Source organism: Limulus polyphemus, unplaced genomic scaffold (assembly GCF_000517525.1).
Source record: "Limulus polyphemus unplaced genomic scaffold, Limulus_polyphemus-2.1.2 Scaffold4785, whole genome shotgun sequence".
NCBI lineage: Eukaryota > Metazoa > Arthropoda > Merostomata > Xiphosura > Limulidae > Limulus > Limulus polyphemus.
This window is the reverse complement of record NW_013670395.1, coordinates 33,232-51,418: the sequence shown is the minus strand read 5'-3', so window position 1 is coordinate 51,418 and position 18,187 is coordinate 33,232. Positions and strand designations below refer to the sequence as shown.

The window sequence follows — 18,187 nt, the reverse complement described above, 5'->3', positions numbered from 1 at the left end:
GTTGCTTGTAACACACAAAGATGCGATACCTACCACACAGAAAAGTATGGTTATTTATTAATTCTTGTGCCACTGAGAATGTCGGTACGTAGGTCGCACTTCACCAAGACTGCAGGATAGAATTAAACAACGTGTACCCACATCCATAAGAAATAAGAGTGTGAAAGAAAAGAATTTACCGTGTCGTTCCTGTAGAACAAAAGTTCTACCACCAAAATGTGAATTGGCGATTGGCCAGCATTTACTAGTGAACCGGACTTGAAAAAGAATTCCTATACAATCTACACATCCTTCAGTAGGTCTGTGACATTTCCTGATTGACTTAAAGACTTGCCAATCAGTGATTGCCTTACCAGCCTATGTTGATCTGACTCATTTAATAAGCTGTACTATTTTCTATAGATCATTTTTCAGACGGTTCTGCTATGATTAGTGTCTGGCGAAAAGCTTCAGCAGTTATTTCCTTTGCAACATCTCAGCCAACAATTGGTCCAGTTATCAATGCTATTTTCAAGTTTTGAACAACTCGACTTTCAAGATCTGTGCAAGAACTCAGCTAACAGATGTTTCTGCATATAAAAGCTATCTTTAACTTATAACTGTGTAACCATATTCTCTAATGTTGTATAAGTAGGCACAGATTTAGGGGAGAGTTCTATTTTTACAAATCTTAATTATTTTATGTTGTTCTTTTATAAGTAGGCACAGATTTAGGGGAGAGTTCTATTTTTACAAATCTTAATTATTTTATGTTGTTCTTTTATAAGTAGGCACAGATTTAGGGGAGAGTTCAATTTTTACAAATCTTAATTATTTTATGTTGTTTTTTTATAAGTAGGCACAGATTTAGGGTAGAGTTCTATTTTTACAAATATTAATTATTTTATTTGTTCTTTTATAAGAACAAATAAAAAAGGACAAATAAGAACAAATTCAAAAAGGAAAAAACATTACTAGATATGTACATTTATTCTTCTATGTTAGTAGAAGATCATAAGGTATTTGTACTTAGATTTCATCATTTTTTCAAACTTCAGTTACTTGACCCCCCCCCCCCTAATTAATTTTCTGCGGGTGCCCTTGCCTGCAGCCCTTATATACATAAACTAGTTACAGAATTGATTTTTCATTATTTAGAAGTTTAAATTCTCTTGAGAAAGATATTTTTTAGTAACAGTTCATAAGTCTGAGAACCCATTACTCCAAAGGCCCAGTAATCTGAACAGAAAATATGTTTGTTTTTAACAGTTAAAATGTCAAATTGATTGTTTGGTTAAACTTGTGAAATTTTATAACAAAATTACCCCAGTATATGACCTAAAAGGTTGCAATTTCACTTGAATGATGGATAATGTTTATCATCATTTCTCTGATGTTATTATTGTGGAAATATCTTCTTTCTTGTAAAAACTATTGGAAATTTAGTTACATTGTTACCCAGTGAACTATAAAACAGTTAACTGGTATCATATCATCATTGTAGAAATAAAACATTATTCCAGTTAATGTGGAAAAGTTCAACATTATTACTTTTAACACTATAATACTATATTATCTCAGTAGACTTTCTATTTAAATTTTACTTCATTCTGCAATGGTTTTCCAACTTTGTAAACTAATGTTATAACTATCAAAAGTTTTGTTTTACAGAATAAGTTGAAGTTATTCTAATTTTTATGTTGTTTCACTTAAAATTTAAGCTGCTTGAAGAATATACAAAAGTACTAGATTTGTTGCTTTGGCTAAGTACACGTTTACATAATAAATGAAATGAGTCACGTTGTTTGTTTCTCATGATTGGTTACAAAGCATTGAGTAACTGCCCCGTCATAGAGTCATAGCTACAACACATAAGGCTTTAACATTGTTTTAAAACAGGTTTATGAACTTGTAAAACAGGACTTGACTGTTTAGAATAACAAGTTGGAAAGGTGTATTGTTGCAACAGGTGACTGAGAAGTGAAAAAAATCATTTATTTTGTCAATGTTAAACAGTGCAGTTTGATTAAGTGTATAATACATTTTGATGTACAAAGTTTAGGATTAAAAAAGTAACTTAATTCTAAATTGTTGTGCCTGTAGTCTAAAGACAGAATTTTTTTCTTGTATTTCATATTTTTTCTCCATTTAATAAAACATTTTGAGACAAATTTGAAAGTTTATTTGTAAATTCTAACTGTATTGCAGCACTTTTAACTGAAAAATATTTTGTAATAGATATTTCCTGACATCTGTTTAGTGTAATTCATAAAGCAAAATAAAACATTCATATTTTCATTTCTGCACAGCTGTAAAGTATTTTGTCTGTGAACAAGACAACTCATTGGTTAATTCTTTTGTAATTTTTCTACCATTCTCAAAGAATAACTATCTTTTTGGAAAACCTATCATTCTTTGAGAATATATTATCTGTTTATTGATTTTCAAGTGTTTTCTTTAATTTGTTTTGTGCACACATTGATTGAAACTTTGTTATAGTGCCACATCAAGTGGTTTTATCATTTACTAAATAAAACACAGCTTTGAAAACACCTTTACAGAAAGTTTAATACAAAATAGATTAAATGTAAAAGTTTAAGTTTTTTTTTTATAGTTTATATAAATGATTCAATTGTGAATTGGGAAATTATTTATCAGGTAGCTTGAGATAAGGTAAGCTTATACAGTTTGAATGGGTAACAAAGAAAACTTACAAGTTTAATACAGTAACAGATGTACAGTTTTTTTTAAAAGGTTTTGCCGTCATCAAGTATTAGTAGCTTAATATATATATACATGTTGGCCCGGCATGGTTAGGTGGTTAGGGCGCTCGACTCATATTCTGGGGATCACGGGTTTGGATCCCCATCCCACCAAACATGCTCGCCCTTTCAGCCATGGGGGCATTATAATGTGACATTCAATCCCACTATTCATTGGTAAAAGAGTAGCCCAAAAGTTTGCAGTGGGTGGTGATGACTAGCTGCCTTCCCTCTAGTCTTACACTGCTAGGGATGGCTAGTGCAGATAGCCCTCGTGTAGCTTTGCACGAAATTCAAAACAAACAATATACATGGTCATTTGTTTAATATTGTGGTATTTGTTTACATTTCTTATGTATGTACTGTAAATTTATTGAATTTCAGTTTGTATAAATGAAGGATTTTTATTATGTTCACCAAAAAAAAAAAAATCATTAATTCAAATAAGTTAACTGTATAGTGAGTATGGTGGGTGATTGCATAATATTATGACAACTTGAATTTTTATTGAATATTGATTTTTATGTCTCTTATTCAAAAAACATAAATGAATTTGTAACTGGCTGCTTAATTATTTCTAATTGTAATCAAGATATGTTTTCATTATTGTTGGTTCATTTGATCTACAGAAGAATATCAGTGGACAGTTACTACATATTTTGAAAACAAACATATTAGCAGATGTACGGTAAAACTGAGTTGGCATTAGCATTAGCCAATTAGGAAATGTCCAGATTATCTTAAAAAAATTTGTTGCAAAATGTTTTTTGACAGCAATTTTGTTTTACAGAAAATACATAAATGATGACCTTCAAAAAAGGCTTATCATATGAAACCTAGAGTAATTCAAGAATTACTTAAAAATGGTATTAATACCATGTCAGTATAATGTAGCATGCATTGGTTGAAATAATTACAAAGGTAGCACACACCTATTTTTTGTTTTTTTCCTTGTTTGTGGAGGGGTTGTAGGGGCATGTAATTGATTAGTTAGCCCATTGGTTAATCAGTTATTAACTACCACTAATTACCAAACTAGTGTCAATAGACATTTCTAAAATTACTTTTTTCACCTGGAATCTAACAAGTTCAGAGGCTGTCATAATGTCATATGCTAGCTACTTATTAATGAAGCCTTTTATTTCATTGAAACGTTAGTACTCGTGGAGGATCGATAAATTTATGCCAAGATTTTGTTTGAATTTCATTTTGGAAGTGTTTTGTAAAGAGTTGTGCAAGAGCACAAAATGGGTAAACATGACAACGAACTATAGGTTATTAACGTTTACATGTTAAAAGTTTGTTTGCAAAGTGTTTTCCAGTGGAAACAATTTGGGATAGGCAATTCTTTATAGAACAGGTCAAGTAATTATATAATTATTCTTTGCTTTGATGTATTATGAGTATTCTTACTTTAGCACTGTTTGATACATCAAGCTAAACAGACATGCTACATTGAACCACTACAGGTTCACTGTATTAACAGTAAAACAATGAACCTGTAGTGGTTTTATACAGTAATACAGTGAACCTGTAGTGGTTTTATACAGTAATACAGTGAACCTGTAGTGGTTTTATACAGATGGATGCTGTCCATTACAGTTAAGGAAAGTGATAACAAATGTTTTTAAATGATAATTTAGTTCACTGTTGTTGAACTGAAGGCTATACTTAGTTATTGTGCTATTTGTATTTTTGGTTTTTACAATGATAGCATAATTTGAAAGTGAAATAAATATAGTTATCTTTATCCATAATTTTTTATGGTAGATTAATAATGTCCAACTAAACTAAGAAGTTTAGAACTCCGTTAATTTTTGTTTTAGCATTGTAGCATTGGCTGAACATGATGTCTAATGGATTCAACATATGACTCTCAATTTTCAGGATTAATTTAGTGTTTGCTTTAAAAAAAATCCATTAAATATATTTGTAGCTAATTATGTTAGCCTGGTTAATTTTCTGTTTCATTTTAATAAACACATTATTCCATATTATTACAGAGCTCAACTTTCAATCTGCGGGTTGCAGGTTTGAATCCCTTTCAGTCATGGGGGCATTATGTGATTGTGAATTCCACTGTTTGTTGGTAAATGAGTAGCTTAAGAGTTGGCAGTGGGTAGTGTTGACAAGCTGCCTTCCTTCTACTCTTTCATTGCTAAATTAAGGACGACTAGCAAAGATAGTCCTTAAGTACTTTTGTGAAAAGTTCAAACTAAACTAAAACTCATACGATACTTATATTTATTGTGATTGTAGTTTACAGTAAATATGAGGTTAAGATAACCTCCCTGTTACACTATTTCCTTCATTTCACTGGTAGAACACAATTGTTATATGTTGCATACAATATATTTCAATATCTTCTTATGTTTTTACAGGTTTTGACCCTTTGTGCTTATCCAGATCTTATAAAGGATGACCGATTTCCCTCTGATGTCAAGGAACGAGCTAAGTTAATTCTTTCATACTGTGGTGGGAAAAGTGTTGGTATGTTGGAAAGCTTTATTATTGTAGAATTATAGTTTATTTAAACTTGTCTCCCATTCTCTTTACCCAGAAAATATTTATTACTTTATTTTCTCTGTGGGCGTACACCAAAGTTGCGAGTTATTCATGATTTTAGAGAAACACGTAGGTTCAAGACGTCTTGGTAGAAATAAATAAAAACCCTATAACCCAAGCGGTTGCCCCTGAAGAAGAACGGTCCACCTTTCAAAAGTGCTTGGGTTATAGGGTTTTTATTCATTTCTGTCAAAGTTGTGATTTAGAAATTTTAATGCCATAGAATAAAGAATTTCAATTGAATTAATCTGTCAACTACATTCAGAATTTTTGTTGCACTAAATCAAACAAATAAGTGTTCTATAAAACTTATGTTAGTTCATAGCCACTTAACTTTTTCTAAGCCTGGGGGTGCAGCAAGGGTTAACCCCAAAAATATTTTCATAAGTTAAAAAATTACCCATGTGCCAATGTAGGTAATATTTAACAAAGTGTTATATTCCACACTAGAAATACTACTTATCTGTGCTTAGGTAGTCTAGTTTTTGAGAAAATTGTAAATATTTTCTTCCTGAGTAACTTAGATATTTGTATAAAACTTCTCCTGATTGGCTTAAGATTATTCTGATCACTAACTAGTGTGCAAACTTAACATTATTTATCACCCAAGACAGTGTACAACTATTGATATTTCTTTTTTAAAATCTAGGTTTATTACATGATTAATTTTATTATTTTGATTTGAATAAATAGTAATCAACAAATATCAACCATAGCCACTGTTAATTTTCAGCCTAAATTTTCAACATAAAGAAGAATGCGTGAATGTAAATGTAGAAATTTAATAATTCCAAATTATTGGAAAGGCTGAAAATGAGCAGTGGCTAAGGTTAAAAGAAACATTAGCCATAAAGAACTTAGCACCTGAACTAAACAAGAAATCCAGCATTGGTGAGCTGATATTAAAAGTGTGAGAAGAGAGAAAAATTTGAAATTACCTTGTGTTATTTATTTAGATATTTTAGTACTGTAAATGTGATCCATACTCCTGTTTTCTAATTCCTCCAAGTTTATCACACAATAGTTTTAATTATAAATTATAAAATATATGTATACAATCTTATACCACTGCTGAAAAAAAAAATAATTGTGAATACCAAAGTAGCCAAAAAAATCCAGAAATAATTGAGTATCAAATCAGTTTTTATTTTAAATTTATTTTTTGTGCATTCAATGTATGCGAGAATAATACAATAGTGTATGTTAGGCTTAAGTTGTAACTAGCACAAAGTTTGATAACACAACTCTTATATATTTGTCATTGTTACAAGTAGAACAGTATACAATCCCATGTATGGAGTTCAGAACTGAAGTGAGTAAAGAACTTATAAAAAAAAAACTGGTTTAAAACATAAACTCAACTAATGTTTAACTAAATTATTCTAAATGCAAATTGCTCGGGCAATTCAGCAGTGCACGATATAGTAAAGTAAGAAAGTTGACTTATAAAACTAAAATCAAACATGAACAAAAAACAAAGTTGTTACAAAGGAAAGATTTCAAATCCAAAAAGAAAAAGTTGCTCGATGTTTGGTAACTTCACTTGTGTAAAAAATATTTATTTTTGTTTTTATACTCCTAAATTTGCTTGTGCTCTGTCCATCTTTTTTTCAATATTTATTACAATAGCGGTTGAAAACACTCCAAGACCACACCAGAAAACATTATTGGCTAGAAATGTTAAGGAAAAGTGCAAGGACTTATAGGTACCATGTAGGATATTAAATCACAACGTTATTGGCTAGAAATGTTAAAGAAAAGTGCAAGGACTTATAGGTACCATGTAGGATATTAAATCACAGTTAATAATTACCACTGTATTTTTTAGCAATTTACAAACTGTACTAAAAATAGAGTTCAACTATATACCTACTATAAGGCTTAGTCCTACCGAGACGTGTGTCAAACCTAATAATTATTTTATAGCTTTATGTATATACCATTTCTTAAATTATCCACAACGCAAAATGTTGCCAATATTTTTGTCTAGTTTTTTTTTTTTTAGATAAATGGATCCTCCAAAGAACCGTGAAACTTCACAGGCAGTTTTAATGGCATTTCTAAAGTCAGTAGTATCAGTAAGATTGGCATCATGTGCAGAAATAACATTGAGTTCAGTAACAATAAACCCACCAGTATTGGTGCAGAAACAACATTGAGTTCAGTAACAATAAACCCACCAGTATTGGTGCAGAAACAACGTTGAGTTCAGTAACAATAAACCCACCAGTATTGGTGCAAAAACAACATCCAGTTCAGTAACAATAAACCCACCAGTATTGGTACAGAAACAACATCCAGTTCAGTAACAATAAACCCACCAGTATTGGTGCTGAAACAACATCCAGTTCAGTAACAATAAACCCACCAGTATTGGTACAGAAACAACATCCAGTTCAGTAACAATAAACCCACCAGTATTGGTGCAGAAACAACATCCAGCTCAGTAACAATAAACCCACGAGTATTGGTGCAAAAACAACATCCAGTTCAGTAACAATAAACCCACCAGTATTGGTGCAGAAACAACATCCAGCTCAGTAACAATAAACCCACGAGTATTGATGCCATGTGCAGAAACAACTTTGAGTTCTATAATAACAAACCTGTTAGAATTAACATCACAATGTGCAGAATAAACATCCACATTTAGTAACAAAAAATTAGCGCAAAAAAGCCAAACTTTCATTGAAAGTTGTTAAACCATTTTCTGATGGGTTGATTATAGTTGTGATAGGAATGATATAATTTACCGTATATGTACATGGGTCATGTAAGGTTATCTCTTACTTCCATCACAGCATTTCCTAGTCTCCACATCTCCATGAGTAATAGGATAGAATTATTTTAGAAAGTCAAGGATGATCTACAAAAGCATGACAGAAGTCAGAGTCATAGAGAATGAATGACTACAATAATCAATATCAAGAAACAATGGCAAAGTATGTTAGCAGCAAAGAAGTTGAAAGATAGAAGGCAAATAGGAAAGTACTTGAGGTGATTTTTGATGCTATTATATATTTGGGAAAGCAAGGTTTGGTATACAGGAGCACTGAGGCTCATGGAATTGTTGATAATTGGTATCAAAGCACAACCCCAAATTTAACACACATTTTACTTCACATGTCCATAATATATACTGCAGTTTGGTCTCACAGAATGAAATCAATGTACTGCATAATGTTATGGAAGCTGCTAACAACAACCATTTTTTTGGCATCATTTGTGATGAAGTTTGTGATTCTACATATCAGGAGCAATTAAGCTTGTGTGTGTGAGGAATGGATAGCATTCTTTGTTCTCAGTAATGCAACAGCTGAAAACATTGCAAATACAATAAAACAAGGACTATTATCATATGGATTAGCTATTAATCAAGTTCGTGCAGAGAGATATGATGGAGCCAATACGATGAAAGGTCAAAAAGTGGAGTAACAACACAAATTTTAAATGAACATCCAAAATGCACCTTCAGCTACTGGTCTGGTTACGGACTGAACTTGATAGTCCACGATACTGTAAATTCTCATTTGTATTTGGTGGAATCACAGGAAATTCTGTTAAATACTCCCCTCATAGAAAGACATCATATGAAGCCTTTACATTGGATGATGTCACTTTACGACCTCTGTATCCATCATGCTGGGTTTTGCAACGCAATGCTGTGATGTCATTTGTAGCTCATTATGGCAGTTTGTTGGATTGATTAGAGGAGACCTGTGCAAGCTCGTGGGTTTATTAATAGCATGCAGAAGTTCAGCTTTTTTTTTGTCTGAAGCTGTTGGAATAGCTTTTCACAATAACTCAGCCAGTGCACATTCTAATACAGTCACCTAAAGTTTCAATACAGTTTGTCTGCTCAAAAAAGTGAAGGCATGGCTACTCTTCTGCAGGATGCTAATGATGCTCGCATTGCAACACAGTTTTACAAATCCCTTTTATCCACTTTTAATTCTGTAGGCATTGCACAGAGGTGCAAACATGGCACAAACTGTATAAGCTGAATTTTTAAGTATATACCAATCGGTGTTTGAAGCTGCTGTTAAGTCAGTTTCTGTGAGATATCCTACAGATGATATGCATAAACTAGCAGTGATTGAGAAATCTCTATGCGAGCAATCTGCAACTGATATTGATGAAATGTACAACATTTATCAAGATGACCCGATGCAATTAAAATCAAAGGACTGTGTGAAATATGAAATTGAACATGTGCACAGTGTCATCGCCATGAACTTTCCAGATTCATCAAAGATTTCCTGGATTATTTTTGTGAAGCAATGTGCAAAAATCCTGTGCATAAGAATGTTTGTCCATCAGTTTTCACCCTGCTCAAAATCTATATGGTGACTCCACTGACTACATGTACTGTTGAAGGATTGTTTTCTGCCCTAAGGAAGCTGAACAGTTACTTGTGCCTCACCATGTCTTGCATGAATCATCTTGCTTGTCTCTTATATCCTGAAAAACGATGTGGATGAATTGGATTTACCAAAAGTTATTAACAAATTTATTAGTCGCATTACAGCTCATCTAAATATGTTTTCTTCTTCAATAAAAGTTTAATATGTATAAAGTATTTGTTTATTTAATTTTCCGGTTGGGGCAGCATGTCTTGATGAGTTCAGCGGGTATGCAGCTGGTTTAGAAAATTCAATGAACTGGAGAGGAAATTCTTAGAAGTTTTTATAAAAGACTATAATGTTTATTTATAATTTCACTAACTTTTATAATAAAGAATATTGTATATAAGTGGTATTCTTTTTACATTTGAAATTAATATAGTAATATTTAAATCTTTAAAACAGATGAATCATGTCAAATATGGCTGAAGAATTCAAATTTCTTTAAACTTTTCTTCTCATGAAATTAAACTTTAAAATGAAAATCATTCATGGTTTACATCTATACAGCAAATAATATATTTATGTAGTTTTACTTATTTTCTTTATAAGAAATGTAATCCAAAACAGTTTAGTCAGTTTAGCATGCTTGAACTTTATGCCTGACTTTCTGTTTTTGTTCAGTTCATCCTAATGTACTAAATTCCTAGATGAAAAAAAAATCAACCTTTCTTGTGTGTATGTGTGTAAATCTATAAATGGATTATAAATTTTTAAAATTACTAATTTTTCATTTTCTTTAACGTGGATGGCAAGCTGTGTTTTGCTTCAGGCAGATCTTATTTTCATTAAACTTCAATAAAAAAGAGCACAAAACAAAACCTAAAGTTCTGATATGATATCTTACCTCATCTCACAACATGGCTTTTCTCAACTAGCACTGCCCTCTGTTGGCACATATCCAGATACAAATTATCATGCAGCAGCTCTCCACCAATAGGAGTGTGACACCACTCCCATTGTATATAGTGCCCTCTTCACATTTGCTCCTGTTAATCACTTCTTGATTAGCAGTAGTACTGTACAGACGTGCTGGTTTTTGCATGTGTATTTGTTGCTGGTTTTTGTTATACTACTGATTTAGTTTTTCTTGACTATTTATATAAATTTTTTCATTTTGTTATTATGAAAGGTTACTTTTTTTTCACAATTTTCTTACTTTTGCAGGGGCCTTTTGTCTATTGTATTGTTGATCCCAATCTGTGGCAGGTGGTGCCTGACCAGGTATAGTTTTTTTTTTGGAAAATCTGCACTGTCCATCCTGCAACCATGCTCAATGTCAATTACATTGTAACCTTGATGTACAATTCCAGATGCTGGTTGTGTGTCTCCATTTTATTGTTATCTATGACTAAACAGTTATGTCACAGGTTTGGGTTATGTACACCATACAGATGGGTGTTCCATAGGACTGCTAGTAGTTCCCTCTAGTGGCCTTTTGCTTCCTAAACATGTTCGTCCTGGACTGTACGCTCTTAGACCAACATGAATAAAGCAGACAGAGATTGCTGCCCATCTCTAATGCTCTGCGGTGTTGACACTATTCCTACTGCGGACCTGATATACAATTCCAGGTGCCACCAGGTTTTGGTTAATTGACTCTGTCGAAATGGTAGTTCTGCTTTTCAAGATAGGGTGTTTCAGTCACCTGTTGCACTGTCTCTAGTGATGCAGTCCTTCAGACTCTTCAATGCATTTTCCCCCCTTTCTTCTATTGAAGTATGGAAGTCCTTACCACTTACCAGTTCCTAACCACTGGAGTGGTGGACCATGGAGGCCAGTCCTTCTGAGTGAAAGTAGGGTGATGGCATTCTGCAGGTGTCACTGGCATATCACACTTCCTACTGTGGACCAGATGTACAATTCCAGATGCCATGGGTTTTGGTTGTAGCACTACGCTGTATTCCTGTCTATATATCTGACCAATTGTTTTTTCCTACTGTGGCATTCCTCTTTCCTACCATCCTCCAAATGTACATTCCTGGTGAGTCTGGATTTAATTGGAGATGGCCTGGTCACAATTATTATCATGTGCAGATGGTGTGATGCCCTTCCTACTGCAGACCTGTTGTACAATTCCAGATGCCTCCAAGTTTTGGTTCTACATCACGAATATATAAATATATATATATATATTATTCCAGTTTGCCCCTCAGGCTGAGACGTTCCTCCTCCCTACCATTCTCTGGATGTACATTCCGGTGGGTCCGGTGTTGGTTGATGATGGTCTGGCTACATAAGTCCTTACATGTGTGCTGGCTAGTATCCCTCCTCCTAATGTGGACTGGATGTCAAATGCCCACTGCCACCAGGTTTTGGGATGGAAATGCACCCCTGGTTTGCAGTCTCTCTTCTTACCTGTCTGCTAGATGTCAGTTCCTGGCAGATCTGGTGTTGACTGTAGCAGAACACAGCAAGTTTTCCCACTTGTGTATGGCCGGAAGTACTAAACACATTGCCATCAGGTTTTGAACTAGAGATGTCATCCTGCCAGGGCATTCCACCTTCCTACCATCTGGATATTGGTTCATGGCAGATCTGGTGTTGATTGTGTTGGAAGTGCTTGCAAGAGCAGAAGGATTTTGGTATGGAAGCTCATCTTCCCTACCAATTCCTGTTTTGAGATGAAGAGGTAGATGATTCTCTACCTACCACGGATCTGATGTACCATTCCAGATACCGCCCAGTGTTGGGTGAGGTGTAACTACCACTACGGTCTGTCGCACCCCTAGCTACTCAACACCCAGAAGTCCCATTCATTGGTCATACATATTCTGGGATTCCTTCCTGTTTTTCTGCCTTTTATGTTTGCAACACTGTCATAGAAAAGAGTATACCTGAATCAGATGTGGTGTGGTCTCCTGCTGAGGTGTGATATTTTCTCTTTTTTATTCCACACCTCCTGGTCTCTCTTTGGGCACTTCCTAAATGGGGATCTGATATACCATTCCAGATGCTGCCCAGTATTAGGTGAGGTCGAACTACCACTACGGTCTATCGCACTCTAGCCACTCAACACCAAGAAGTCCCAATCATTGATCATACATATTCTGGGATTCCGTCCTGTTTTTCTGCCTTTAATGTTTGCAACACTGTCATAGAAGAGTATACCCTGGATCAGATGTGGTGTGGTCTCCTGCTGAGGTGTGAGGTTTTCTCTTTTTTGCTCCACACCCCCTGGTCTCTCTTTTGGCACTTCCTAAATCGGGATCATTTTTTTTAGCGGCCCTCCACCAGTTCAGTGTGGGATTCTAGCTATTTTCTAGGAGGAGTTAAGATATTGTATCAGAAGTTAGCATATCCTACACTGAAAATGTATTTTTAATAGATACTTACTTCTCGCATTCTTTTGGCACTTCCTAAATGGGGATCATTTTTTTGACTGGCCCTCCACCAGTTCAGTGTGGGATTCTAGCTATTTTCTAGGAGGAGTTAAGATATTGTATCAGAAGTTAGCATATCCTACACTGAAAATGTATTTTTAATAGATACTTACTTCTCGCATTTCCCACCCAGCCTCCCCACTTCCAATGATATGTGGTGTAGGTCTTCTGACCAATCTCGGATTGATTAACAAGCGAAGAGGATGCTGGTTACAATGAGAGTGGTGTCATGCTCTTATGGGTGGAGAGCTGCTGCATGTGGATATGCAGAAGCAATCCGGAGTGATTAACAAGCGAAGAGGACGCTGGTTACAATGAGAGTGGTGTCATGCTCTTATGGGTGGAGAGCTGCTGCATGTGGATATGCAGAAGCAGGAGGTGGAAGGCCAGTGGTGTACATTGAAAATTTGCACCAATAGAGAGAAGTGATAGTCGAGAAAAGTTATTTTGTGAGTGGAGGTATGTATCTATCAAAAATACATTTTCAGTGAAGAAAAATGCTAACTTTCAACCATATTCAGTTGTCAGCTTATAAAGAATTAAGTAGTGAGTCTCCTGTATAGAAAAATATGTTCAGTGGTTATTAGTTGAAATATTCAATAAAACAAAACTTATTCCAAATCTCATTTGTTTAATAAATTGTAATACTTTTATGGTAATTCTTAAAGCCAAAGATTCTGATATGAAGGATGTTAAAAAATATTCTATAAATTTCACATTACAAAATTAACAATTAAGGTTGTTTTGTGTTATGAAATACATATGTGTAAAGTTCACAAAATGAAGATTTAATTGCTTGTGTTTTCCAGGGTCATACAGTGACAGTGCAGGTATTGAAATAATTAGAAAGCACATAGCTGCTTACATTGAAAAGCGTGATGGTGTACCCTCGGACTACCTTAACTGCATTTTGTCTACGGGGGCAAGTGAAGGTGTTAGAGTAAGTAATAAGAATGTTTCAAATTATACTTCATGTACATGTAGGTTTACCTCTTCTTTTGTTTTCTGAAAAAAAGGCTTAAAATGAGCTACATGTCACGAAATATAAAATAGAATAGTAATATAATTTCAACAGTTGCCAGATGTCATAAATAACAGCAAAACCAAAAATTTTATAAATGGGATGGTGATGCGACAGATATGGGGAAAATGACCTGACTTGATTTGAAGCGGCTGTCTGTTGATATTTTATAATTGCAGGGAATGTCGAGCATATGGAATTCCTAATTCGTTGGAAGTTTCAACACAGTTTTCCACAGATTTTGTTGTTTTCTGTACTTACAAAAGCTCTGCTCCATTGAATGCACTTTATGTCCATGCAGCCAATCAATTTATAATGAGAAATTTACAATTACTCTTTATGTAATAAGTTTTACCAGAAGAGCTGCTAAACATTCTACAATAATGATTACAATTAACCCTAGATCATCAGTTGGGTACCCTCATTGGTAGCTGTGTTTTTGAAGAGGTTGAGCCTGCTCTGTAATCTCTATATTTTTCAAGCTCACCCAATATTCCAATATTTTGACCTGAAATAACTCATTTTCTGTGTAAATTGCTATATTTGATCATTTTTCCCCATATTCTTACCAAATGTTTTTGTTAATAAATTATACTGTATATCAAGTACTTATTCATGTCACAGTGCTTCTTATGACACTAAATTTCTTGGTTTCAAACTATGAGTAATTACTACCCTTTAGTACAAACTGGATATTTTTTCTCAGGTATTGTTGTCTTTGTGGTTTTAAGCTTACATTCCAGAGCTATAGGCATGAGGTCAGAAGGTGCTAACAGGACATGAAGCATGCATAACTTGGCTTGTTGTAGGATATCAGTTTGATCCCGAAATGAAAGGTAAATGGGACTATGTGAAACTATGATAAATTCCAGATAAATCCAATGAAGAAAAACTGAGTAGGGGTGGGTTAAAAGGGTTTTTTCAAGTTTGGTTTGATTTTTGTTTATGAAACTGCTTAAATTCATGGTTTTGATTTGGAAAGACTTCTGTCTTTTGAGTTTGAAATTACATGTATTTGAGCATCGTCAAAAGGCTTAGTAACTAAACAATCACAAATAGCTTCCTTTGCCTCTATATTTCAAAGTCGTGACTATAGACAAATTATTCATCTCCAAACAAACCTGGTAACAGAAGTTAAAGAAACCAAAACAGTGAAGCAGTAAATGTTGTAAGCAAGGCATTTTTTGATTGCTTAATATAATTGGTCACATTTTATGTAGTGTGTTCAGGTGCTCTATTGCCAACAGTTTTGGATTGTGGTCAACAGAGGATTCATATATCATCTCAGATGACCTATGACCTCACCTTTAAAGAAACTGGTGGATGACCTAAAGAAAAGTGTTTTAGAACATACCATATTGGATGATAAAAACCACCACCGATCAAGAGGTGAAGGAGTTGGATGTGCTTATTAAATATTTGACAAAAACACAAAACCGAGGGATACCTTCATTTCATCATGCCAAACGAAAGCAAATGTCAGAAAAAAAAATCATGGATTTCCTTAAGAGTAGAAACAGTCGTCCCTCTGAGGTTTCTTTGAAGCATATCAAGTGATGACCCAAGTGTCAACAGAACTAATTGTAATGAGGTCAGTAATTCCCTGAAAGAAGATGTCTGTGAAAGTTTTCTCCCTTTCATCCTCCGAAACCTTCATATTATACATAATGCATTCAGAGCTGACCTAGATGTATAGGTTATCCAAATATATGCTTTTAATAAATGGCAATTAATAGTTTTCATTTGAAAACATAACTGAGTAAGGTATCCAGGCATTAGTAGCTGTGGCAAAGCAGCCCAAAGGATGGTTCTGAGTTTATTTTTCAAGTACAAACTTTTAGCTCATAGCTCCATCTCTTGACTCATTTGAGATCTAATTACAGTCATGGTTATTGATGATTCCCGTGTTAGCTAAGATTGTTGCCTATTGTCCTACATTTTGTACTGGATTATCCTGTTAGCCCTGATTCTTGCCTGTTGTCCTATATTTTTTATTAGATTTCCCTGTTAGCTAAGATTGTTGCCTATTGTCCTATCTTTTGTACTGGATTCACATGTTAGCTCTGATTGTTGCCTATTGTCCTATATTTTTTACTGGATACACATGTTAGCCCTGATTGTTGCCTGTTGTCCTATATTATTTCTGGTTTCCCCTGTTAGCTCTGATTGTTTCCTGTTGTCCTATATTTTATACTGGATTCCTCTGTTAGCTCTGATTGTTGCCTAGAATGTAGTGGCAGGCCTAAAATGTGTTTAAACTGTTTATCTATTTTATTTGAATAGTAAATTGCCAGTTTGATAGTAAATTTTAAACACATTTATAATCTAGTACAACAGATGAATATTTATTTTTGACAATAAATGTTTAGTATCAACAAAATAATCTGTTGCTGAAGGAATGTTAAAAAATGATAAGTGCTTGTATAAAGTATGATTTATAAATCCTATTAAAGGTTTCCAAAACATAAACAAAAACTAGACAAATATAAAATATAAGAAACAAAACAGAAGAGACTTTTCATTGTTAGGCCTTCTGAAACTTGGATTGTGATATGTCAACGTGTAATATGGGTAATAAAGTGACGTAATATGACACACGATGAAATTATACGTTTGTATGATCATACTAAAACCAACTGTCACCAGTGGTGTAAGTATGCTCCTGCAGCTCTAGAATCGTAACTACAATTATTGGAAAATAAATGTAGGGGACCCAATTACTTTTTAAGTTGGAGGAGGGAGACATCTTTTGGTTAAGCTGGGAAGGGGGTACACTTACGGTTAGTGAAGGGTCAAGGACAACTTTAGTGCTAACTTTTTTTAAAAGTGTATATGACCAGTGAAAAGTGCCTGTATCTGTTTCCAGCAATAATTGTTTTTCTTTTCTCATCACTGATTGACACACTCAGTGTACAAGTGTTTGTAGCACACCAACACTTCAATTTTACATGATGGCACTAATTAAGATGGTATGAAATGCACATGCTTCAAGATCAAGCATCCATGAATGGTTGTTTATAAGCCCAGTGGTTATGATCAGGTAATTTACTTACATAATTCAAAGACAAAATTTCATGTTCCCAAATTTCGTAAAATGGTAGCTTATTCTTAAAATTCAAAGTTGCCATTGCCGAGTTCAGATTGACCAGCCAAGGAAGTTATTTTAATACACCAGTTAAATTATAATAGTTACAGGACACTGCTTACTTTGTGCACATTATTATTTTGTGTTCTTAGATGCATATTTCAAATTAAATGAAAATAGTTGTGAAAAGGATAGAGGACAGAACTATACACATATTTGTCTTATTACATGATTCAATAAAGCCTTTATAAAAAAACTGTTGAATTTTTTTATTCCAGACTGTTATTAATATTCTGAATCACTCCGCAAGTGGAAAGCCCCCTGGTATCATGATTCCCATTCCTCAGTATCCTCTGTACTCGGCCACACTCGCCGAATATGGCATGTATCAGGTAAGACTTTTACCACCCTTTTTTCGTGATTTTCTCTTCTTCAGTATTCGGCCACACTCATTGAATATGGCTTGTATGAGGCTTCCTCATTTGGATATCAGTAATAACTAACACAAACAAGATTGCTTCATCATATATCATGGTTTCTGTTCCTCAGATTAATCTATACCTAGAAGTGGTAACTATAAATAACATCACCAACTTTCATGATTCCTGTACTTGTACAACATATCCTCTGCTTACTGATCGCATTAGCTGAAAACAATACCTCAAGTTGGATCCTTAAAATATGGTGAATTGATTCTTGTTCCTCAGTATTGACTAGACCCATTGATACTAGATGAAAACACGTGTCAGGTAAGATCCTCACTATATAGTGATGTAATTCCTGTTTCTTACTGTTGACTGTACTTGTCAACATTAGCTGAAAACAATACCTCAAGTTGGATCCTTAAAATATGGTGAATTGATTCTTGTTCCTTAGTATTGACTAAACCCATTGATACTAGATGAAAACACGTGTCAGGTAAGATCCTCACCATATAATGATATAATTCTGTTTCTTACTGTTGACTGTACTTGTCAACATTAGCTGAA

General features: G+C 34.1%; 1 protein-coding gene across 1 annotated transcript in view; it reads left to right on the top strand.

Annotated features, from left to right (window-relative positions):
• The window catches only part of LOC106471681 (alanine aminotransferase 2-like), a 58,857-nt gene that overhangs the window by 16,580 nt on the left and 24,090 nt on the right, over window positions 1–18,187 (top strand). Inside the window, exons 3-5 of the mRNA XM_013932297.2 lie at window positions 5,123–5,231; window positions 13,902–14,032; window positions 17,477–17,590. Coding sequence (XP_013787751.1) covers window positions 5,123–5,231; window positions 13,902–14,032; window positions 17,477–17,590 — 354 coding nt within the window. The remainder of the gene's footprint in view (window positions 1–5,122; window positions 5,232–13,901; window positions 14,033–17,476; window positions 17,591–18,187) is intronic.